The 25,026-nt window shown below is 36.6% G+C and overlaps 1 protein-coding gene across 4 annotated transcripts in view; it reads right to left on the reverse strand.

Annotated features, from left to right (window-relative positions):
- The window catches only part of rnf207b (ring finger protein 207b), an 82,361-nt gene that overhangs the window by 56,672 nt on the left and 663 nt on the right, over window positions 1-25,026 (reverse strand). For 2 of the 4 annotated variants that reach the window (XR_005634060.1, XM_039756160.1), the window contains exons 1-2: window positions 24,728-24,830; window positions 23,598-23,788 (exon numbers count right to left, since the gene is read on the reverse strand). Coding sequence is in view for 3 of the 4 variants with exons in the window: in XM_039756160.1 (XP_039612094.1) it covers window positions 23,598-23,788; window positions 24,728-24,823 (287 nt within the window). In the remaining variant the exon portion in view is untranslated. Of the gene's footprint in view, window positions 1-22,364; window positions 23,276-23,597; window positions 23,789-24,727; window positions 24,831-25,026 lie in introns of those variants that run through there. The other 2 variants (XM_039756161.1, XM_039756162.1) reach the window with 2 other exon arrangements.

Raw genomic sequence — 25,026 nt, forward strand, 5'->3', positions numbered from 1 at the left:
ATTATTGAGTACTAGCAGAATACCCGCGCTTTGCAGCGGAGAAGTAGTGTGTTAAAGAAGGTACGAAAAAGAAAAGGAAAAATTTTAAAAATAACGTAACATGATTGTTAATGTAATTGTTTTGTCATTGATATGAGTGTTGTTCTCATATCTACCTATATATATATATATATATATATATATATATATATATATATATATATATATATATATATATATATATATATATATATCTATCTATCTATCTATATATAGCAAAATACCCGCGCTTGGCAGCGGAGAAGTAGTGTGTTAAAGAAGGAAAGAGAAAGAAAAGGAAACATTTTGAAAATAACGTAACATGATTGTCAATGTAATTGTTTTGTCACTGTTATGAGTGTCGCTGTGATATATATATATAGCAAAATAGCAGCAAGTTAGCGATGTCATGTGTTAAAGAAGTTATGAAAAGAAAAGGAAACATTTAAAAAATAATGTAACATGATTGTCAAAGTAATTGTTATGTGTATTTGGTGGCAGCATCACAAAGTTATTTTCGTCTAGCTGCATCAGAAAATGTACCACGACGTCTGACACGCCTCCTTTTTACTGTTATCTCACAGAGTGGATTGCTGCTGTCATATACACACACACACACACACATACATACATATAATTTGTGTGTGTATATACAGTATGATGTAGATAGGTATATATATATATATATATATATATATATATATATATATATATATATATATATATATATATATATATATATATATATATATATATATATATGTGTGTGTGTGTATATATATACACACACACACACACACACACACACACACACACACATATATATATATATATATATATATATATATACATACATATATATACACATACATATACTTGTGTGTATGTTTGTATGTGTCTATATGTGTGTGTATAGCTTTGGTCACTGAGTGCAAGGGAAAAATAATAAAATATAGTCTATAAGTTATTAAACAGTAAAACATTAACGCTTTTAAGAAGTACAGGTACATTGAGCTGCGGTGGGTTGGCACCCTGCCCAGGATTGGTTCCTGCCTTGTGCCCTGTGTTGGCTGGGATTGGCTCCAGCAGACCCCGTGACCCTGTATTTGGATTCAGCGGGTTAGAAAATGGATGGATGGAGGTACATTGAGCACTACTGGAGTGGTTGGGTAAACTACATTTTAAAGACTGTGTAACACAACAGGTAAGTAACTAACAGCAGCTAAAATGTATATGGATCATCTCTCGGTAGTAGATCCCTTTTGAAAGGCGCTACACGACGGCTGTGGTATAGAAATTACATTTTCTATGTGAACGTTCAAATTTGTGCCTCTGGTAATGTGCCTTACCGGCAATTAAAGAAAATTAGTTTTGTGTCCTCTGCAGTGTTAAGAGAGAAAGGCTTTGGTTTGGGATATAAGGAAAAAAGGTGTAAAGAAAGGAAAGTTGCCTTTTTCTTTTATATAGTATAGAGATGTGTTCGCTGGCGTTATGATCGCCTTTTGGGGACAGTCGCGGTGGGTCTTGTGTAGACTGGTGAGACGTCCCCGCCATTAATCGGCTGTGATGGCACTGTCAGTCCTGCACTCCTGTGCGTATCTTCATAATCCGAGCTGAGGACCTCATAATCGTATACGTGCAAAAGAAAGTGTGAATCGCCTTAATATTATTTTGCCGTGGTGTAGAAAAGGGGTCCCGTGTTTGCACTTGTCTGGGCTATAGCGCAGGGGGAGGAAGAAAAAAATTAAAAGTGCTCACTTTGACTTAAGGCAGAAGCGCAGTCAGCGTCTCAAAGGCGGCACAGCTATGCACGCGCTGGCTGCTCGACTTTTGCTGGGCAGGAGACCCCAGTTTTTGTACACACGTTCATGATATCAAAAGTCTCAGCGTCTTTGGAGGTAATTCATATATTATATATATAGCAAAATACCTGCCTAGCAGCGGAGAAGTAGTGTGTTAAAGAAGTAATGAAAAAGAAAAGGAAACCTTTTAATAATAACGTAACATGATTGACATTGTCATGAGTGTTGCTGTCATATATATTTCTGCCTAAATAAGTCACCCTCGCTTTGCTCTTACTTTGTTACCGTTCATTTAATCATGGCTAGTGGCGGAAAAATTATAAAATGGAAAGAGGATGGCTTTACCAAAACAATTATTGATGGCGAATCGATTATTCATAAAGCTTGAATTGGTGATCTGTTTTTTGTGTTAACCTCATATTTTTCATACTTCTTCTCAAACTAAGGTGGTGCGAGGGTAAAATGAATCGGGGTGCGCTGATCAATGTAATCGGTGTACCAGGAAATCATGCATTGACAAAAGCTCCCCTTTATTTGTAATGCAAAGTGTGATTAAATGCATTATTTTTTAACGCGTTATGGAGCACATGCATCGAAGCTTCTCAGCTGTGCTTGTGCTAAGAAAAGGAAAGATTTTAAACATAACGTAACACGATTGTCAATGTAACCTTTTTTAAGTAGTGCCTGGAGGATTCAGTGTGAAGAAACTCTAGAGACAGAGTGTGTATTAACTTGTGGATTTTTCAGTGAGTATTTGGTGGCAGTGTGACGGTTGCTTGAAGACGGCGTTAGCCTGAGCTCAGCTCAGAGCAAAATGAGGTAAATGGGAGGGGTGATGATGACGTGACTCCCCCACCCGCCTTAACTGTCAATCCCCCATAAACACAGTCTCTCGGAATTTGCATAAGCACACCCCTTCACCTGTAATTTTAACTTAGTTACAAAGTGATCAAAGCTCTCGTTTATATCCTGCGTCCTCTCATTAAACTTGTATCCCGCATTCCCGTGGGCATGTGAAACGCCAGCGGTAGCCTGTCTATGAACTTAATTTAAAGTTTAGGTTTACACCTTGCTTTCTTTCCGAGGTAGCAACACTCATGAATATGGTAGTATATGTCACTTTCGCTTTCGCTTCTTATTGTTTCGCTGCCTTCTCAATTATATAATGCATATTTTCTTAAGCGCTTTTTGGAGGTCTTCCTGGTTTTCTACGCACTGCGTTGACAGTCAGTTCACCTGATTACGTGGGAGGCGTGATGATGTCACACGAAACTCCGCCCCCCCCACGTCATTGCAGCTCAACTCCATTACAGTTAATGAGAAAAATACCTTCCAGTTATGACCATTAGGCGTAGAATTTCGAAATGAAACCTGCCCAACTTTTGTAAGTAAGCTGTAAGGAATGAGCCTGCCAAATTTCAGCCTTCTACCTACACGGGAAGTTGGAGAATTAGTGATGAGTGAGTGAATGAGGGCTTTGCCTTTTATTAGTATAGATTTATATGAGTATTGTGGAAGAGAATACACTGTGGCAATTGAATAAAGTCGATTTGAGGACTTTTACCTGGTGTTTGGAGTCGTGGACAGGGGTTCAAGGGAGCGAGAGCGCCCCCTATCTACCACAATATATATATATATATATCTATACTAATAAAAGGCAAAGCCCTCACTGACTCACTCATTACTAATTCTCCAACTTCCCGTGTAGGTAGGAGGCTGAAATTTGGCAGGCTCATTCCTTACAGCTTACTTACAAAAGTTAAGCAGGTTTCATTTGGAAATTCTACGCATAACGGTCATAACTGAATCCTACTTACATACATCTATACGTCCATAGCCTGCAGCTCGGTCGAGGTGTGAGGCGGAGTTGTGCCCCCCCATGCCCACGCCTCCCACGTTGTTGGTTGCCTGCCTATATTGCGTCCCCTGTCCCCACGCCTCCCACGTAATTGGCTGCCTGCCCATATAACGCCATCCGTCGCTCTGGTCTCTTCATTCCCTTCCTTGCTTTGCCACGGTATTCATGTCTCCTTGCTGATAACTGCAGCCTTTTTATTTAATCCACGGCTTCACCGCTGTTTTATTGTGCTGATAACTGCAGCCTTTTTATTTAATCCGCGGCTTCTCTGCTGTTTTATTGTTTGTTTATTACTCTTATAGTTATTGTGTAGGTATTTTAGACTTAGTTTACATTGTTCAGGTACCCATTTCTTTTACCGTTCCAACCGTACCCCGATTAACATGTCTATCGAGGTGATCACCATCGATCAAAGAACTGTCACTTACCGAGTGGTTTTCATGCCCGGAGATGCCGCCTGCCTTTTACATTCTCTGTGTTACATATTGCACGGCTTTATCAGGCTCAATCTTGATATATGGAGGATCATTGTGTCTTATATATTGAATGACTGGGACAGGTTCAAGGTGTGGACTGATGACGGTACAGGAGATAATTATACTACACAGGAGCACTATAAGAATGAAATGCTTAAGCCTTTCACCTATGCTTCTACATGTGAGTTGATGGCTGCCGCTGAATTGTTTGGTTGTCGCTTTCAAGTGTATCAAAATGGCCAAATATTTTACACTTTTGTAGAACCGCCAATGCCTCTTAAACATTTTAGATTCACAGGTGAGGAGTTCAGTAGTGGACACTTTGATGATTATAAATGTTTCAACTCTCAAAAGCTGGATGCCAAGTTATCGATGAAGCCGGTTATATGCTTATAACGCTTGACAGATGCCGGATGTCACTTCAACACAAGTCCTGCAAATACTAACATAACTGAAACAAACCATGAAACTCAAACCGATTATGACAGCAGCAATCCAAGCTGTGAGAAAACAGTAAAAAGGAGGCGTGTCAGACATTGTGGTACATTTTCTAATGCAGCTAGATGGAAACAACTTTGTGACGCTGCCACCAAATACTCGCAGAAAAATCCATAAGTTAATAGACACGCTGTCGCTAAATACTCGCCAGCAAATCCACAAGTTCATAGAGACGCTGCTGCTAAATACTCGCAGGCAAATCCACAAGTTCATAGAGACGCTGTCACTAAATACTCGCAGGCAAATCCACAAGTTCATAGACATGGTGCCGCTAAATATTCGTAGGCAAATCCACAAGTTAATACCGGGAATGCCTGTTAAACATCTTAGATTCACGAGTAGTGATTTGGGTAGTGAACACTTCGATGAATGAAACCTGTTATCTTTACAACTTGAACATAACACGTCCTCCAAATACGAACCGGATTGAAAGAAATAATAATAATCAAATCCTTGATGACAGCAACACTCATAACAGTGACAAAACAATTACATTGACAATCATGTTACGTTATTTTTAAAATGTTTCCTTTTCTTTTTCATAACTTCTTTAACACACTACTTCTCTGCTGTGAAGCACGGGTATTTTGCTAGTATTATATTATATTATATATATATATATATATATATATACACATACTAATAAAAGGCAAAGCCCTCACTCACTCACTCACTCACTCACTCACTCACTCATCACTAATTCTCCAACTTCCCGTGTGGGTGGAAGGCTGAAATTTGGCAGGTTCATTCCTTACAGCTTCCTTACAAAAGTTGGGCAGGTTTTATATCGAAATTCTACGCGTAATGGTCATAACTGGAAGCTGATTTTCTCCATTTACTGTAATGGAGATGAGCTTGAACGCCATGGGGGCGTAGTTTCGTGTGACATCATCACGCCTCCTACGTAATCACGCAGTACATAGAAAACCAGGAAGACCTCCAAAAGCGCTGAAGAAAACATGCATTATATAATTGAGAAGGCAGCGAAACAATAAGAAGCGAGCGAGTGACATATACAACCATGTTCATGAGTTCTGCTACTTCGTAAACAAAGCACGATGTAAACCTACACTTTAAATTAAGTTCATAGACAGGCTGCTGCTGGCGTTTGTAATTTAGTGCCTGCCCATATAAGGCCGTCCGTCAGCGGCAATCCAATAGCAAACTCCCACTAAATATTCACGGGTGAAGGACTGTGTTTATGGAGAGGAAGATGAGATGGTCAGGGTGGTGTTTGACACAAACTCAGCGAAACTGCAAGAGAAAGTTTTAAGTGCCAGGACTAAGGTAACATTAAATACAGCCACGGACATAGCACGAGATGGCACCAGCACAGCTGGGAACCTTCGATGCATGTACACCGAGCGGCTCACGTGAACTGACGCAGTGCACAGATAAAGACAACAGTTCCAAAGAGCGCTGAACAAAAAACGAATTACACAATTGAAAAGGCAGCAAAAAATATGAAGCGTCTGATAAGCATATTCATAAATCCAGCTACTGCGGAAACAAAAAACACGGTGGAAAAAGTCAATGTCCCGCTAAAGGAAGACAGTGTAAAAAAACCCGTGCATGCAGTGTGTCAGGTCTCAGATAAAGAAGAAGACGAGCTGTTTATTGATGCAGTAAGAAACGAATCGATGAAAGAAACCTGTCATCTTTACAACGATTGACAAACACGGAATGTAACTTGAACACAACACATCCTACAAATACGAGCCTGATTGAAAGAAATGATAATCAAATCCTTGATGACAGCAACACTCAGTAACACTCACAAAACAAATACTGTATATTGACAGTCATGTTACGTTATTTTTAAAATGTTCCCTTTTCTTTTTCTAGCTTTTTTAACACACTACTTCTCCGCTGATACACGGGTATATATATATGTATATATATATCCCAATCTACATACTCGAATAATGGATACTTTATTCGCCATCAATGATTGTTTTGGTAAAGCCATACTCAGTGTATTCATTAGATGAACGGTAAAAAGTAAGAGCGAGGGAGGATGCAGGCTGTAGTGCGTCAACTCTATCTGAATTGCGCGATCACATTTCAAAAATATATCTTTTCAAGTTCTATTTAGTCCATATTTGTCAAACTCAAGGGCCACGGGCCACATCCGGCCCGGCGTGTAATTATATCCGCCCGAGATCATTTTATATACTGTATTATTGTTATTAATGGCCCAGGTATATGAAGCGCTGGTAACACAATAAACTACAGATCCCATAATGCAGCGCTTCAGCTGCCTTGCCGAACACTTACGCGTTAATCAAGTCTAGCTTATGATGCTGCAAGTTATTGCGAAGCTAGCTCACACGATGCTGGAGAGAAAAGTTCATTCTGAAAATAGAGCCTTTAAAAACCGATGGGAGGCTGAGTATATGTTTACTGAACCCGTGTGTCTCATTTGTGGAGCTAATGTGGCTGTAATTACAGAATTTAATCTAAGACGGCACTATGAGACAAAACATCAGGGTAACCTCAATGCAATGCAGAAGATACAGAAAGCAGAAGAATTAAATAAGAATCTGACACTTCAGCGGACGTTTTTACCCGTGCACAATCACAAAGTGATTTCAAGTGAAGCTGCTTTTATGGGAGACACAAATGCACCAGTGCAACTTGCCCTACTTTCCCTGTTGCCAAGTAATGTTAAACCAAGTCGTCACTACGGTGTTCCCAAATACGCACTTTGCTGATAAACTGAGCGCACTGAGTTTGCACGGCGCTTTGGTGACTTTGAAGAACAAAAAAAGTCCGTCTACATGCGGCTCGAACCTTGTGCATGTTTGGTAACACATATCTGTGTGAGAAGCTCTTCTCAGTGATAAAGACTAACAAAACAGCACACAGGAGTCGCCTCACTGATGAGCACCTGCAGTCCATCCTGAGAATCTCCACAACACAGAACTTCACACCAAACAGAAACGAAAACGAAAAAAAGATGCCAGGCGTCCAGCTCTAAAATGACATATGAGCAAAGACAACTGAATGATTTGATTTGTTATTGCTGAAAGGAACACATTTTATTTATATTTCCAGGTTTTGTTATGCAGCATGTTCATATTTGAATTTGTATAATTTTGACAGGATATATTTTTATGGAGAGCAAAATATTATAAGTTGTTTAAGGTTTGAGTAGATTTATTCAGGAATAATATTCCTGTCTGTTTTTACCATTCCTACCAAAGATATTTCTGTCGACTAAATAAAAATTCCTTCTATTTAAAATTTAAATAGAACTTGAACAAATATGATAGTTCATAATATCCACGCAGACTTGCACGTAAGAGCAGGAGTTATCCATTTTAACAAGCAGCGTATTGCACTGATACGAAATAGCTGTGTGTGTATATATGTAGATATGTATGTATATGTATATATATGTTTATATATGTGTGTGTGTATGTATATATATATGTATTTGTGTTTATATATGTGTGTGTATATATATATATATATATATATATACTAACAAAAGGCAAAGCCCTCACTGACTGACTCACTGACTGACTCACTAATTCTCCAACTCCCGTGTAAGTGGAAGGCTGAAATTTTGCGGGCTCATTCCTTACAGCTTACTTACAAAAGTTAGGCAGGTTTAATTTCAAAATTCTACGCGTAATGGTCATAACTGGAACCTACTTACGTCCATATATACGGCCATAGCCTGCAGCTCGGTCGCCGTGTGAGGCGGAGTTGCGTCCCCACATCATCACGCCTCCCACGTAATTGAGTGCCTGCCCATATAAGGCCATCTGTCAGCAGCAATCCAACAGACCCGCTGCCGCTAAATATTCGCGAGTGAAGGACTGTGCTTATGCAAACGAAGACGCTGCTGCTGGCGTTTGTCATGCCTACGACGAATACGATAGAAGTTTAATGAGAAGACGCAGAGTATAAACGAGATTTTGATCACTTTGTAACTGAGTTAAAATTGCTGTAACGGAGTTAAATTGCTGGTGAAGGACTGTGCTTATGCAAACGAATACGAAAGCAAGGTGTAAAGCTTAACTTTAAATTAAGTTCATAGACACACTGCCGCTGGCGTTTGTCATTCTACCCCTTGGCTTAGGTAGATCTTTTTCTCTCCTATTGAATAAAGCATGTAATGTATGAATTCTGATCTTTAAATTCCTGTAATCAAGATGGATATGTTTTCTACTGGATTTAGGAAGAAACTTACAACAGCCAAAGACATATACTTCACAAAGGTTATTATTGTTGTGGATTAGGATGGTCAAAGAACGTAAATCCAAAATGCACTTCTGAAAATGCCAATTGAGAGAGAGATTTAGTGCCAGAAAACCCAGCTAGTCACAATAGGGCCTTGTAGAATCTTTATAAAATAAAAAGATTTATTCTTAATGAAAAATTCTCAGACACATCACGAAGCTCAGTTGAGAACAAACAAACAAAGGAATTGCCAAAAGCCATAAAACAATCCCAAGCAAACAAAGGCCTAATACTAAATTCAGGTGCAATGTCAAAAACAGAGCAGAAAGTCGAAGATCCAGAAATTCAATTAAATCACACAAGAACAAAAAAATTACAAATCAGCTCCTTAGCACATTCAAAATGAACCTCCAAGAACTATAGAAGACCTTCTGGATTTATAGGGTGGAGGGCGGCTCCTGCCAGTGATTGACAGATGAATCATCCTCGAAGGAACGACCCATAAAACGCACAGAACATACCAAAGTCAACTGCAAAACATAGAGTCTAAACTTAAGAATGATATACATAATCAACATAAATAAAAGAATAAAAAATTAACAAGATAGACACAAATTAATCTGAACCCCAGCCACAGGGGGAAACCTGGCTGGGACTTCAAAATTAATTTTTAGTTGCAGTGCTACTAATAATACACAAGCTAGTCTTATCCTAAATACTAAGTTACATTTAAAAGTTTTTTCTGGCCCATGGAAGAATCTTCAGCGCACTTTTCTTTTTTTTTTTTGTTCAGAAGCACTTCTCCTTTGTTGCTTTCATTGCGAGTGGTACTGCAGCTTCCTATTTGACATTTTTACATACAGTGTCCTCAAATGCTAACAAAGTTATGCCTATCAAAGTTATGATCCCTTGTCTAACTTCAGTCTGGCAGAGGATCTTTTCATAGTCGAAGACGTTGTTCCAATCTTTGTTATGGCCAGACCCTATAGACACTGTGGTCTCTGCTATAGACAGCAGTAATTATGACCAGAAGCAAAGATCTTGGTTGTGTAAATGCTTTTAAAGGAAGAATTACACATCATGTCATTGGTTTCCTTTTTGGTTGACTATTGGAGCAAAGTTTTGTCCATTAAGGTGGCATATCACTGAATTGTGGCTTTTTGTTCAAGTTTGGGTGTTTAGATGGCATCTCGTAGAACAACTTCTTGGATGTCACTTAAGTTTGTGATTGATCATTTTTATCAGAAACAGAATAGAGGCTGCATTCTAAAGAAAAGCCCAGGCAAGAAGTAGCTGATATTAAGAGTGTCTAGAGCAGCCATAACAAAATGGATAATGTCAGTCTGTCTGACAGTGCCATATGGCTTAGCTTCGAGAAAAACTAAATTAACAATCCACTATGATATAATGAAGTTTTAGATTATCAAACAAAAGATAGTAGTCCATTTGAGATGGTCCTTCTTCTCCATAATTATAAAGAATAGTCCAGGAAATGCAATAATGTTATTTCTAACTATTAACAACCTCTGGAGCCCACCAGAATCAATGCTGTAATTGATTAAATGTGAGACATTTGCAGCATTTCTTCATTAAAATAAATAAGTTGTATTATACCATAGATCTGAAAAAAAACCTAGTTTAACCTGAACATAATGAACTGTAGAAGGAGAAGAGGATCAAATAAATAACTTTGTACCTGACCAGTGTAAATTAATGGATGGACCAGAGATAGCCAGGAGTCAGAAGCAGTTCAATTCCTTAATATGATAGGTGGCAGTTGTCCTCATATAGGCGCCAGTTGGGGCACCAATAAGGATGCTTGGGAGTTGGAGTCTGGAAGTGCAGTCCCTGTCAGGGTCCCTGGGTATCGTTATAGGGCACTGTCGGAGGAGGACCACCTTACTTTTTATATGGACCTGAAGTGCTTCCCAACTGGAGGAGAAGGAGGGAGAATTGATTTGTATAGAGTATTAGTTGTGCTTTGTAAATAATAACTGGTGTGAAGATTGTGTAAAGGTGCTTTTCTGGAATAAATATCCATTTTATTCAGACAACGTATGCTGTGTTACTGTGCCATGGTGTCTATGGTTTGAGGCTCTTTGGCACCCCCTTATGGTTACAAGACACAGTGAATTAAATTCCACTACTAAAATAAGCCTAACTGGTCTTCATAGAATGCTTACTCAGTTAACATCATCCAGTGTGTTCTTGATTCAGTCTTCATAGGGTTTGTAAAGAAGTCTGTAACTAACTAATTAAACATGTCCTGAACATATTATTAACTCTTCATTGGAATTTGGTATTTTTCCAAATTTTTCAAAAACCACAAAAGTTAATCCACTAATTAAGAAAAATAATGTTGACTGTTACAGTATATCTTGGGCAATTTTAGAACTATATCCAGGTTTTATTCTTAAAATAAAATTCTAGAAAAGGTTTCCCAACAATTAGATGATTATGTCACTAATTCTGCTTTGGATAGGTATCAGAGTTTGGATTAAATCATAATATAGAAGCTGCCAAGGTTAAAGTAGTTAATGATTTACAGCGTAATTCTGACATAAATAATATATCAGTGCTTGTTCTATTAAATCGGTAGCACAGTATTTGATACCACAGATCATGGCATTCTTATTAACAGTCCTTAGACAATGAGAGGAACATTCTGGCAGTGACTTGAATTGGTTTCACTGCTATATAACAAGCAGATCATTCTTTGCAAATTGTGTTGATTATATGTCAGCAATTCATGATATTATGTACAGCATGTTGTACCACATGGGTCATGCTCCAATTAGACCTGATCATTTTGAAACATAAAGTGATGTAGCATAGCTATGGAAACAACAGCACCAGATGGCCCAGAGGCTCTACATCCTAAGATCAAGTGACTTACTAGAACTACAGAAGAGATAAGTATTCATTTCTTTAAACACAGCAATTAAAAACAAAGACATTTCCATCACTGGCAGCAAAAACTAAAGATCTTAGAAATAAAATAGGTCATCTGGCTTTACAAATAAGGCCAAAAATAAAGCATCTAGGCATAAAAATAGATTCAGAGCTAAATTTCAAACCATACATTAATAACATTATTAAATCTGCATTACTTCAGTTATGAAAAAAACAGTATTTAGATTTCTTCTATCACTTCAAGATGCTGTAAAGTTCATCCATGATTTTCTCTTTAGAAAACCCACCTATCAGGATTATCTAAGAAAGATAAAACCCAAATACAGTTTGTTCAAAGCACAGCAACAAGTGTACTGACTGCACAGAGGATGTAGCAGTTAAAGTGGAGGAACCAGGTGATGAATCAAGGTCAAAACCAGGCTGAGAATCCAACCAGGAGATGTGTAAACAAATCACCCGAGTCAAAATGCTAAACTTATAGTCAGAAAACAGAGCATTAATTTGTGAATCAGAAGTTCCAATATAAAAAAAAAGAGATCACTAAAAGGTTGGCTAAAAGCCACAATCTTGGACCAAATGTCCAACAGCCAAGCCTTCTTAAATGTGGTCATGTTGATGGTATCATGACTTGACTTCAAGTACAGTGCAAATGAAACCAGAAAATGGCAGCACCCAAAGCAATTCTAAATTACAGGAGTGAGTGATTAATTTTTAACATTGTTAAATTAACATCGTTAAAAAATGACAAAATTATTGACCATAAAAATATAATGCACACATTTAGAGACTACTAAAAATTCTTATATTCTGCTGCATTTAAAGAAGACAAGACACAATCTAATGCATTTCTGGATGCATTACAGATATCACAAATAGATACTCTCAGTGCAGAGGAACTGGATAAACCTCTGGTGCTATCAGAATTACTAGATGCTATAAAGTCACTTCAGAGTGGGAAAGCAGCAGGCCCTGATGACTACCCTGCTGAATTTTATAAGAAATTCTCCACTCAGCTAGCTCCCCTTTTATTAGTAACATTTACAGAAGCTAAAGACAATAAAATTCTACCTCAAACTTTTCGCCAAATATGGAAGAGAAAAATTTATATATTAGCATAAATAACCATAAAAGTAATTAAAAGATTCTGAAACATTCGATTAAGCATAAATTAGAATGTTAAGCAAATAAGATAAGTCAAGCAAATGGTTAACTAAAAAAATCAGTCATATTGCATTATTTTTTAAAGCTTGAGGCAGAATTGCTAGTGTGGGAAAGAAGGACAGAACAGGACAAGAATGATGCATAGAAACTGCCCGTGCACCTGTGGTCGGCAAGATAGGGAGCTAAGAAAAAGGTGGCCTTGGTAGACGTGTGAGAAACCAGCTGAAATGGTGAATCAGCAAAAAGACAGCAAAAGCCTCTTGCTATAAACAAGGTCACAATGATGTAATGCATGAAAGTAAAAATTAGTATATTCAGGCACTAGCATAAATAAATATAGAAGAATATATTAGAAATTAACTTTAGCGCAGAAATTAAGGCAAGTCAAGCATAGTAAGCAAATTATTAAATAAAAAAATATCCCATATTTCTTTTTAATTAAACCTTAGCTTTGAGCATCAGACAAACCAGCTTAAAAGTCCGAGAAAGAGGAAGTGACTAGAGGAAAGCCCATAAAAGGAAGACAGAGAATGTCTGTACTGGCCTTGGCCAGTGAAAGAAATAAGCAAAAACAGAAACTAGAGATGAACAATGGACAGTGAGGACAGGTGCAGAATGAGCTCATGGAACGAGGTCGGTGTGATAAGAAATCTATACTAATAAAAGGCAAAGCCCTCACTCACTCACTCACTGACTCACTCACTCACTGACTCATCACTAATTCTCCAACTTGCCGTGTAGGTAGAAGGCTGAAATTTGGCAGGCTTATTCCTTACAGCTTACTTACAAAAGTTGGGCAGGTTTCATTTCGAAATTCTACGCATAAGGGTCATAACTGGAAGCTACTTTTCCCCATATAATGTAATGGAGTCTTGAGTTGGAGATGGCCGTGGGGGGCGGAGTTTCCTGTGACATCATCACGCCTTCTACGTAAGTACGTAGAGAACAAGGAAGAACTCCAAGCACAAAACGCCATTTCACAATTGAGAAGGCAGAAAAACATTATGAAGCAAATGATGCATATGCGGAAACAAAGCACGGCGTGAACCGTAAGTTTATATTAAATTAAGTTCATAGACAGGCTGCCACTAGCGTTTGTAATTTAGTGCCTGCCCATATAAGGCCGTCCATCAGCGCAATCCGATACAAACACTGCCGGTAAATGTTCACGGGTGAAGGACTGTGCTTATGCAGAGGAAGATGAGATGGTCAGGGTGGTGTTTGGCACAAACTCATTGAAACTGCGAGAGAAACTTTTAAGTGCCGGGTCTTAGCTGACATTACGAGATGGCACCAGTACAGCTGGGAACCTTCGATGCAAGAACACCAAGCGGCTCACGTGAACTGACGCAATGCGCAGACAAAAAGCAACAGTTCCAAAGAGTGCTGAACAAAAACCGAATTACACAATTGAGAAGGCAGCAAAAAAATATGAAGCGTCTGATACATACAATCATATTCATAAGTGCAGCTACTGCGGAAACAAAGCACACGGTGGAAAAAGTGAATGTCCTGCTAAAGGAAGACAGTGTAAAAAAAAAAACAAAAACCCGTGCATGCAGTTTGTCACATCACAGATAAAAGGAAGACGAGCTGTTTATTGATGCAGTAAGGAACTAATCAATGAATGAAACCTCTTATCTTTACAACGATTGACAAACACGGAATGTAACTTGAACACATCCTACAAATACGAGCCTGATTGAAAGAAATAATGATAATCAAATCCTTGATGACAGCAACATTCAATAACACTCACAAAACAATTACTGTATATTGACAATCATGTTACATTATTTTTAAAATGTTCCCTTTTCTTTTTCATAACTTCTACTTCTCCACTGCGTACGGGTATATATATATATATATATATATATAAATGTATATATATACCCCGATCTACAATACATACTTTAGCATAGACAAGCCACACGCTGTGGCTAATTGTAGAGTCTTAAGCCTCTAACGCCGACATTGAGGTTCGATTCCAGAGGGTGTACTGACTATGTAGCGCTACCTGATTCATTTTACCTTCGCATCTCCTTGGTTTGGGACGTATGAAAAATATTAGGTTAACGCAGAATCATGTTACGTTGTTTTTAAAATTTTAAAATTTTCCCTTTCTTAGCACAAGCACAGCTGAGAAGCTTCGATGCATGTACTCCATAACGCGTTAAAAAAAATAACGCATTTAATCACACTTTCAATTCCAAGCGGGAACTTTTGTCAATGCATGATTTCCTGGTACATCCATTACACTGATGCACACATCACAGCTACAAAAATGTTAGAGTCGGAATAAAGCGCGTTCCTACGACTGATCATTTCGACTTCCAGCGAAGCCTTGATAAAAGCATGGTTTTGTGCACACTGAAAAGCAAGCAAAATTAGATGCATTACAGAAAGCGGACTTTGTGGCTCTTACTGGGGATCATTGGACTTCCGTGACCGTTAGTAATTCTAAATACATCTAATTACAAAATGTTCAATGATCACACTGTTTTAGCCTAATGTACAAAATAATTTTGGCTAATGTTACTCAGAGTTTAAAGAGTAAGCTGGTCAAATTACCTTTTATGTTTCTGACTTATTTTTTTAAGAAGAAAACTGCACTTTATGTTGAAATTTTGGTTATTATTATTTAAAGACAATACTATTCTGAAAATGTACTTAAAGTACTTAAACTACCACTTTATTTTTAAGTCTGCCCAATTTTAACCAGGGATGATATTTTTGTTTCTGTTTTGAATTCAAATGCAGTTTAAAAGCTTTTTTTTCAGAAATTAAAACAGCTTCAGTTTACAATATTCATGTCCATGTCTATTATTTGATTCTGTAAGCCCACTAAAACCGTTTTAAATTAAAAAAAAAAACATTTGCGATTTGGGGCAAATTTACGTGTCGATTACATACAATTAATCAAGATTAATTCTTACACAGCCTCTAATTAATTGGATTAATTTTTTAATCGAGTCCCACCTAATATATATATATGTAGATATATATATGTAGATTTGTATATATATGTGTATATACAGTATATATGTAGATATGTATATGTTGTATATACAGTATGTATATATATATATGTGTGTGTATATATGTATATATATGTATGTGTGTATATGTATATATATATATATAACATAACTGTATATATATGTGTATAGATGTGTGTATATATATATATTTATATATATGTTTATATATGTGTCTGTGTGTGTATATATATATATATATATATATATATATATATATATATATATATATATATATATATATATATATATATATATATATATATATATATATATATATATATATATATGCCAGCAACACTCATGACAATGACAAAACAATTACATTGTCAATCATGTTACGTTATTATTAAAATGTTTCCTTTTCTTTTTACTTCTCGCTGCCAATCGCAGGTATTTTGCTATATATATATATATATATATATATAAAATATAAATAGATAGATATGACAACAACACTCATATCAATGACAAAACAATTACATTAACAATCATCTTACGTTATTTTTAAAATGTTTGCTTTTCTTTTTCATAACTTCTTTAACACACTACTGCTCCGCTGCGAAGCGCGGGTATTCTGCTAGTGTATAAATATATCCCGATCTACATACTCGAATAATGGATACTTTATTCGCCATCAATGATTGTTTTGGTAAAGCCATACTCCGTGTATTCATTAGATGAACGGTAAAAAAGTAAGAGCGAGGAGAGGATGCAGGCTGTAGTGCGCGTCAACTCTATCTGAATTGCACGATCACATTTCAAAAATATACCTTTTCAAGTTCTATTTAGTCCATATTTGTCAAACTCAAGGGCCACAGGCCACATCCGGCCCGGCGTGTAATTATATCCGCCTGCGAGATCATTTTATATACCGTATTATTGTTATTAATGGCCCAGGTATATGAAGCGCTGGTAACACAATAAACTACAGATCCCATAATGCAGCGCTTCAGCTGCCTTGCCGAACACTTACCGCGTTAATCAAGTCTAGCTTATGATGCTGCAAGTTATTGCGAAGCTAGCTCACACGATGCTGGAGAGAAAAGTTCATTCTGAAAATAGAGCCTTTAAAAACCGATGGGAGGCTGAGTATATGTTTACTGAACCCGTGTGTCTCATTTGTGGAGCTAATGGCTGTAATTACAGAATTTAATCTAAGACGGCACTATGAGACAAAACATCAGGGTAACCTCAATGCAATGCAGAAGATACAGAAAGCAGAAGAATTAAATAAGAATCTGACACTTCAGCGGACGTTTTACCCGTGCACAATCACAAAGTGATTTCAAGTGAAGCTGCTTTTATGGGAGACACAAATGCACCAGTGCAACTTGCCCTACTTTCATGTTGCCAAGTAATGTTAAACCAAGTCGTCACTACGGTGTTCCCAAATACGCACTTTGCTGATAAACTGAGCGCACTGAGTTTGCACGGCGCTTTGGTGACTTTGAAGAACAAAAAAAGTCCGTCTACATGCGGCTCGAACCTTGTGCATGTTTGGTAGCACATATCTGTGTGAGAAGCTCTTCTCAGTGATAAAGACTAACAAAACAGCACACAGGAGTCGCCTCACTGATGAGCACCTGCAGTCCATCCTGAGAATCTCCACAACACAGAACTTCACACCAAACAGAAACGAACCTGTTGCCAAAAAAAGATGCCAGGCGTCCAGCTCTAAAATGACATATGAGCAAAGACAACTGAATGATTTAATTTGTTATTGCTGAAAGGAACACATTTTATTTATATTTCCAGGTTTTGTTATGCAGCATGTTCATATTTGAATTTGTATAATTTTGACAGGATATATTTTTATGGAGAGCAAAATCTTTTGGGATATTTAAAATCTAAGTTTATTTTTTATATAAAATTACATAAGAGTAAAGAAATTTGAATGTTTGTTCTTTTAATGTTTACTTTATTTCTAACTTGTATAATTTAGACAGGATATATTTTTATGGAGAGCAAAATATTATAAGTTGTTTAAGGTTTGAGTTGATTTATTCAGGAATAATATTCCTGTCTGTTTTTACCATTCCTACCAAAGATATTTCTGTCGACTAAATAAAAATTCCTTCTATTTAAAATTTAAATAGAACTTGAACAAATACGATAGTTCATAATATCCACGCAGACTTGCACGTAAGAGCGGGAGTTATCCATTTTAACAAGCAGCGTATTGCACTGATAATGAAATAGCTGTGTGTGTATATATGTAGATATGTATGTATATGTATATATATGTTTATATATGTGTGTGTGTATGTATATATATATGTATTTGTGTGTATATATGTGTGTGTATGTATGTATGTGTGTATGTATATGTATGTGTATATATGTAGATATATATATGTATGTATATATATGTGTGTGTGTGTATATATATGTGTATATGTATAGATATGTATACTGTATATATATGTTTATGTGTGTGTGTGACAACAACACTCATCACTCACAACAGTGACAAAACAATTACATTGACAATCATGTTACGTTATTTTCAAAATGTTTCCTTTTCTTTTTCATTGCTTCTTTAACACACTACTTCTCCGCTGCGAAGCCTATTTTTTAGTATATATATATATATATAGATATATATATATATATCAGTGATCAATCAGGGGTCAATGTTGGGTCTAATTTTTGTCTCAATCTAAATGCTCCTATTTTTAAGTTGGACATTTACTTTCTTATTTTGACTGTCTCAAAGTACCTTTTATAAGTTATTATTCTTTAGTTTTTCCATTTCTTTTTGGTAACTCTTTTTTAGCTATTCATGTTGTAAAGCATTCTGAACTACTTTTGTGTATGAAAATTTGCTATAAATAAATGCTGTCAGGTGTGTTGGTTGTTTTATCTCTTTATCATAGGCTTTGCCCCCACCCTTCCACTCCGATTGTATTTATTAGTAGTACATGACTGTTAGACCGAGAACAGGGTGGAAGGGAGTTCCACCCCTGTGGGGTTTCAAATGAGTCATATTTGGATATCATTGAATAGCAGGGGGTTTTCGAAGATCAGGGACTGAACACCAGAGATCAGAGATTTAAGCCAGTAAAGCCCCCCAGTGTGGTGTCACTGGTTGTTTTTGTAGTTTTGTAGTTTTACTGTGGATTTGAATAGTCTGAAAAATGAATTTCACATAGTGTGTTACCTTTCTAGTACAAGCTAAAAGATGCATATGCATAATTTGTGCACAAATGTAAACTAAGTGTAAATGTGTAAATACCACAAAAAATCAAGGCCTTTTAAAGCATAAACCATTGTGTTGTTGTCATTTTTGATTATTAGGGGGCTTTGCCCCCTGCTTGCTTTGCTCGCCAACCCCCGTGTTTGTTTTTCCATATACTCCCTTTTAAGATTTTTTTTTTTTGCATTATTGCTATTTCATTAATTTCACTTTTATTTCAGAACTTCTGTAAAAACAATATTTGGAATCTTTAGAGTCTCAATATGCTGAATATTTTAAATGCGGTCAGTGAGAGATGTGTTTAATGACTTTGTACCATAATTCAGAATAGGTTTCTCAGTTTGGAATTTTAGCACAGACAAAACGATCTACATCATCAGCAGTTAATATTTTTTTTGCAAAGTAACCAATAAATGCATGTGAGGTAAACCACTTTTGTGAAATTCTCTGACTTAAACTTCAAACCTTACAATATTTACTTCTGACATATCACCTATGTCCATATATTCGATCTCTATTCGCCTTTTTGTTATTTCTCCGAATAATAATTTCTCTTTTTTTGCGCTAATGCGATGTTTACTTTCTTTGTTTTGACACTGTTGTTTTTTTCTACTTTCATATTCTGTATCTTGCTCTGCATGTGTTTCGTGCCTATGTTTTTTTTTAATCTTTTGAATTCCAGTGTTCATTATCTCTAACCTGCTTTGCATGGGTTTGCCCCCCTTGTTTTTTAACCTTTTTATGATGTTTTACTTTGTTTTCTACTCTGTCTTTTATTTCTGACCTCGCTTGGTCCTGGTCCGTGGTGATTTTTATCCTTTTTTCGAGTAATAATTTCCGTTCGTTTGCACGACTGCAATCTTTTCTTTCTTTTTTTATACTTTCTAATTTTCCTATTTTCATATTCTTTAAATTTATCCACATGTGTATAGCGCCAACGTTTGTGAACGTCTTTATGAAGTTCTACTTTGTCTTGTACTCTGTCTTTTAATTCTGAGCCCGATTGGACATGCTTTTTTTCAATTCCATTTGTTCTGGGCTGATAATTACTTTCCTTATTTTCTGAATTTACACATTGATTATTCTTTTTCTTTTTTGCATTTTTTTTCTCTCCAACGCTTTTGAGTCTCTTTTCTTTGCGCTGCTTTTCCTTTTTCGCTTAGTCGTCGACATTTCATCTATAACGTATTGTCCTTATACACTTTATATGCGCGGAGAGCCCAGGATCTGGGTTTGCTCAAAGCCTTACACTCACACGACTGAGTGTTTTGCTGCCCGTGGTCTTATTTGATATTGGTTGTAAGTAGGATGTGTCTTGCAAAAATTTCATGTTCTACGTCATCGCAAGATGGCCCTGGGTTAATCTCTTGGCACAAAGTCTCATGTTTAAAGCCTCTGCGAGATGCTCCGTGGCCATTCTCTTTCGTCTTGCAGATCTTTTAAGTGTCTTCCGTGATCTTAATGTGAAGATCGCGTCTCGTCTCCCGTTTTTCTCTCCCAGGATTTTTTTTTTTATAATAGAGAGATATTTGTTGCTCTCTACAGAAGCATGGCTTAGGTGAAATATACATTACAACAGTAAAAGGCTGCATAACTAACAAACTTTTTTTAACACATAGACCCACAACATCATGCACAATTATTTAACAACATAAGTGTCTCTTTTTAGTTTTCCTCAGCATATTTATGCACATCTGAAACCTCCTACAAATTGCCACCAAACTGAAATTGGCTGTAAATCAAACATGCCTTTGGAAATAAAACGAGAAACCCTCTAGATTACAAAACTGTTTTGAAAAATGTGAATTGTTAAGTGTCCCACTTAAACTGAATTTAATGCACTCAGTTAATATGTCTAATATTTCAAATATTAAACAGACTTCTAAGATGTAACTACTACAATGATTTCAAATTAGATGACTTTCAACAAACTCTGTTTGATCAGTTATGTGATTAAATATTTTCTAGACAAGCAGAAAATACAATATTGACTATGGCTGAGGGAAAGAATTGTGTAGAACTCAAAATTACAATTAAAAATGACACGCCAAAGAATGCTGTATAAAACAAGAAATAAATGAATGAATTTGAATTTTTATGAACACCTACATTGTTGACGCCGTTTTAGTTTAGTCTATGTGTTTTTAGTAATGTATTACATGTCAGAGAAAAAAGAAAATAGTTATCCTGTTCACACAGAATACCTTTTATTTAAGTAACTCCCAAAAAAGAGAGGCTGACAACTACTGATATAAACAAAGTAAAGGGGTACAAGACATCATCATCTACAAAAAGTTACTTCTTAGAATTAGTTGTGGAACAATCAGCATTTCCACAATCAACATAACACTGAACTTATCCCTTCATTGGCACTCCTGAGCCAGTGCTATATTTATCTGCTGCTTTCTCGCTGGTTTGTTTTGTTGTCTAATAATGTTTAAAGGTCAGACACGTGGCAGTGAAGCACTATTTATACAGTTCACTACACGGTTATCGATCCCTTTCCTCATACCAAGAAATTCAGGTTGTCACTAGACTGGTAATCCTTAAATCTTCCTCATCAGTCTGCATATCATTACAGTACTGAAACATGATGAATGGGGGAGGTAGTAAAGGTTGGGTTAGAAAAGACAGCTTGAAGTTTGTGACAGCAGAAACATAGCACCTTACCAGTATTACTTGATGAGACACTCATGACCCACATTTCACTATCTTGTACTCGATAAATGCTATTACTGAAGCCTGTATATGTTCAAACACAGGAGCAACATTTAAATTCCACACGGACAGTAACTGTGATATGACGTGAACCCAGATTTCTGAAGCAGTGAAGCACCTTCTATACAACTACTATGTCACCAAGATTTTCTAAGAACATAATTAAAGACAGTAAAGCAGCTGAGGTTTAGGTCAGCTTGTAACACAATTAAATGTAATTAGCAACAATGATTAAGCAACAGTAACAACTTAAGAGATTTATACAGATTGATAACATTTTGCTTATTCCTATCAGATACTTGCATAATTAGAAGAGATACAATGTCTTGGCAGGGCTGCTCATTCACTTTTTCTGGTTTTAGACAGGTAGACACACTATAAAACTGAGGAGTGAATCATCTCTCCAGGTCAATCAGCATTCATTTGCATGCACAACACATTCAAACATCAGAATATTCCCATCACCCTCAGTGTTTTCTCATATTCACCCACCTGCAAGATACAATAGCTTTCAAGAGAGGTTCTTGCATTTCTATTGCAAACCACTATCCTCTGCTCTCTATTTTCTTCATTCCGGACTAAGTCCAGCCTGCTGAGCAGAAATCTGCTTAACTACTTTTGGAGAACTGCACCATCAGTATCTCATGCTGACCACAATGTTGTTAGTGGAATGACTGTAAAAAACAAATTCCAAGTTTCACTGCATGGCATCTTGCTGTCCATCCGCTTTGGACTATACAATACAATGCTATGTACTGATCAACTCATGCTACTCCTCACCTCACCCTGAATTCCTCCTGTTCTAAAACAAGAGCTGGATTTGCTGTGCAGCTGTCTCTGGCTCAGATGAGAGTAATTATGTCTGTTAAAGGAGAAACTTGGCACCAAGGGCCAGTGCATGCCCAAACTGTATCCTTTGAATATGCTGGTGGTTCATTTGCACTTACACATCTTTAATGGTATTCACATTTCTTATTCAATCAAGAAATACTGTAACTCTGTATGCTTTTAGTTCTTTCCTGTTATGATTGAGAATAACACCAGTCTGTAGGTTCATTTGAAATACCCACATAGGTGATAAATATTTGTTTTTTTACTGTTATTATAAGTTCTTTTCTACAATAGATGTGCATCATCTCAGATCTTGGATGTAAAAGGCTTTCTTTGCTGGTAGTCTGACAATAGCAGATCACTTAGGCCTGATGATGATCTTCCTTAAGGTTTAATCACATCATACTTAAACACTTTCAATCCACCCATCCATTTTCCAGGATTATATTCTAGGATCTGTGTCTGTTACTAGCCATATTAAACACCCATTCCCATGCACATAAATCAGCACAAATTGGTATGAGCAAGATTTCAGTCCTAGAAGTTCAATGGAATACCTAAAACTAAACAGACTTAATAACATGCATACTCTGTACAGAAAGTAGCCCATTTCTGGAGTTAGGGTTTCTGGTCCCAAAACTATAAACATGGAACAATGTACTGTATATAAGAGCAATGTGATCTATTGTGTTTTCTATCTTCTCCAACTTTGCTTCTGATGCTGTGAGAAGTTAGTTTTTTGCCAAGAATGTGATCACACTGGATATTTAATTTGCAGACAAAGGAAAGTAATTAGCAGACAGGGTAAAGCAACGTCAACCATATGAATGAAACACATGATGAATCAAGAATAACATCCTCTAGGAGTATCAACATTCTTTATCCTATTCTTACCCACAGAGGGGACAACTGAGTCGACTGTCTACAGCTCGTCCACGCAGACAACTGGCACAGAAGGTATGGTAGCAGTCCAGCAGACACGGATGTTCATACTGCTCATGACATAGATGGCAGACCAAAGGGTGGCAGTTGGCACTGTCAATGTTGCAGAAACTGTCCATGGGAGAGAATATCCCTCCAGACATCTAGGACAAAAACAGAAGATTCAATTAGTCATGTTTCCCTGTTGTAAGAGAATCAATAACAGAGAGATCAACCAAAAATGTTTACTTTAAACTGTGAAATTAGAGAAGCCATTACTCTCCTCAACCTGGAAGCTTGTAGTGAAGAATCCCAAAAAATGGGTAGTGACAGTTACAAATCTGCTGTCTTTCTTTCTTTTATGGAGTGAAATGAATAAATGAAAATCATACATATGGTTTTCATACTTTCAATTTATATGACAACATACGATAATGTCATCATTATTAAAACAATTAAAATCATTGACAATTAATGTTGTGAATACATAATTTTCAAGTAATATAGAATTTTTCCAATATCAAGCATAAGTTACAGTAAATATATCAAGTGAATCAGGTAACATGGTACTCTATTTGTGTCACAGCCTTTGGAAACAGTGTGTCTTCTATGTTATTATTTATTTTCCCTTTGTATTCAGCCTACCTCCGCTTATATAAAGTTTTTTCGGCATTGTTTGTTTGAATATTAGGTTTGTTTTTAAAGATGCAGTAATGAACACTAATGGCACCTATGGCAAAATCCTGTTACTTGCCTATTGCTGCCAGGTTGTAGTTTCGGTGTGACAGTGGCTGGGACAAGGCCAGGTACTAAAATAATACTTTTTATTAAATATATATTTTTAGAAAACATGCTATACATATAATAAATAAATCACAGAGTGTGATTCCAATTATACAATAAATACAGTTCTATGAAGACTTCAATTTTTATTCATTAAATTGCATGGGTAGCATACCAGTACATTGGCTAGTGGTACAGACAGGGATTGTAGTGGGATTCTTTGCTTTTGTGCTTTGATGTTCTAATATATCTTTGTGGATTTTCACTGTATATTTTATTTTTTTCCCACATCCCAAACATATGCATGTTAAGTTAATTACCATCTCTAAATTAACCTGATGTCTGTGTGTGGTCTGCCTATCTTGACAACAATGGGCAGAAAGCAGGAGCCAGTCCTGTGCAGAATGCCAATCCATCACAGACCTGTAATAGATTAAATCTGTTTAAATAATGGGCAGATGAATTAATAAAAATATGTAGCAGGTTTCCAATTTGATCTTGCCTTTCTCATATTTTTGTCGGAATAGGCCATCACGAGCTGTTACAAGTATACAGTTTGTAATAGGAAAGAATGAAGTAAAAATACAAAAAAAGAATAATCTTATTAAAAAAAATAATG

The sequence above is a fragment of the Polypterus senegalus genome, chromosome 6 (assembly GCF_016835505.1).
Source record: "Polypterus senegalus isolate Bchr_013 chromosome 6, ASM1683550v1, whole genome shotgun sequence".
Taxonomy (NCBI): domain Eukaryota; kingdom Metazoa; phylum Chordata; class Cladistia; order Polypteriformes; family Polypteridae; genus Polypterus; species Polypterus senegalus.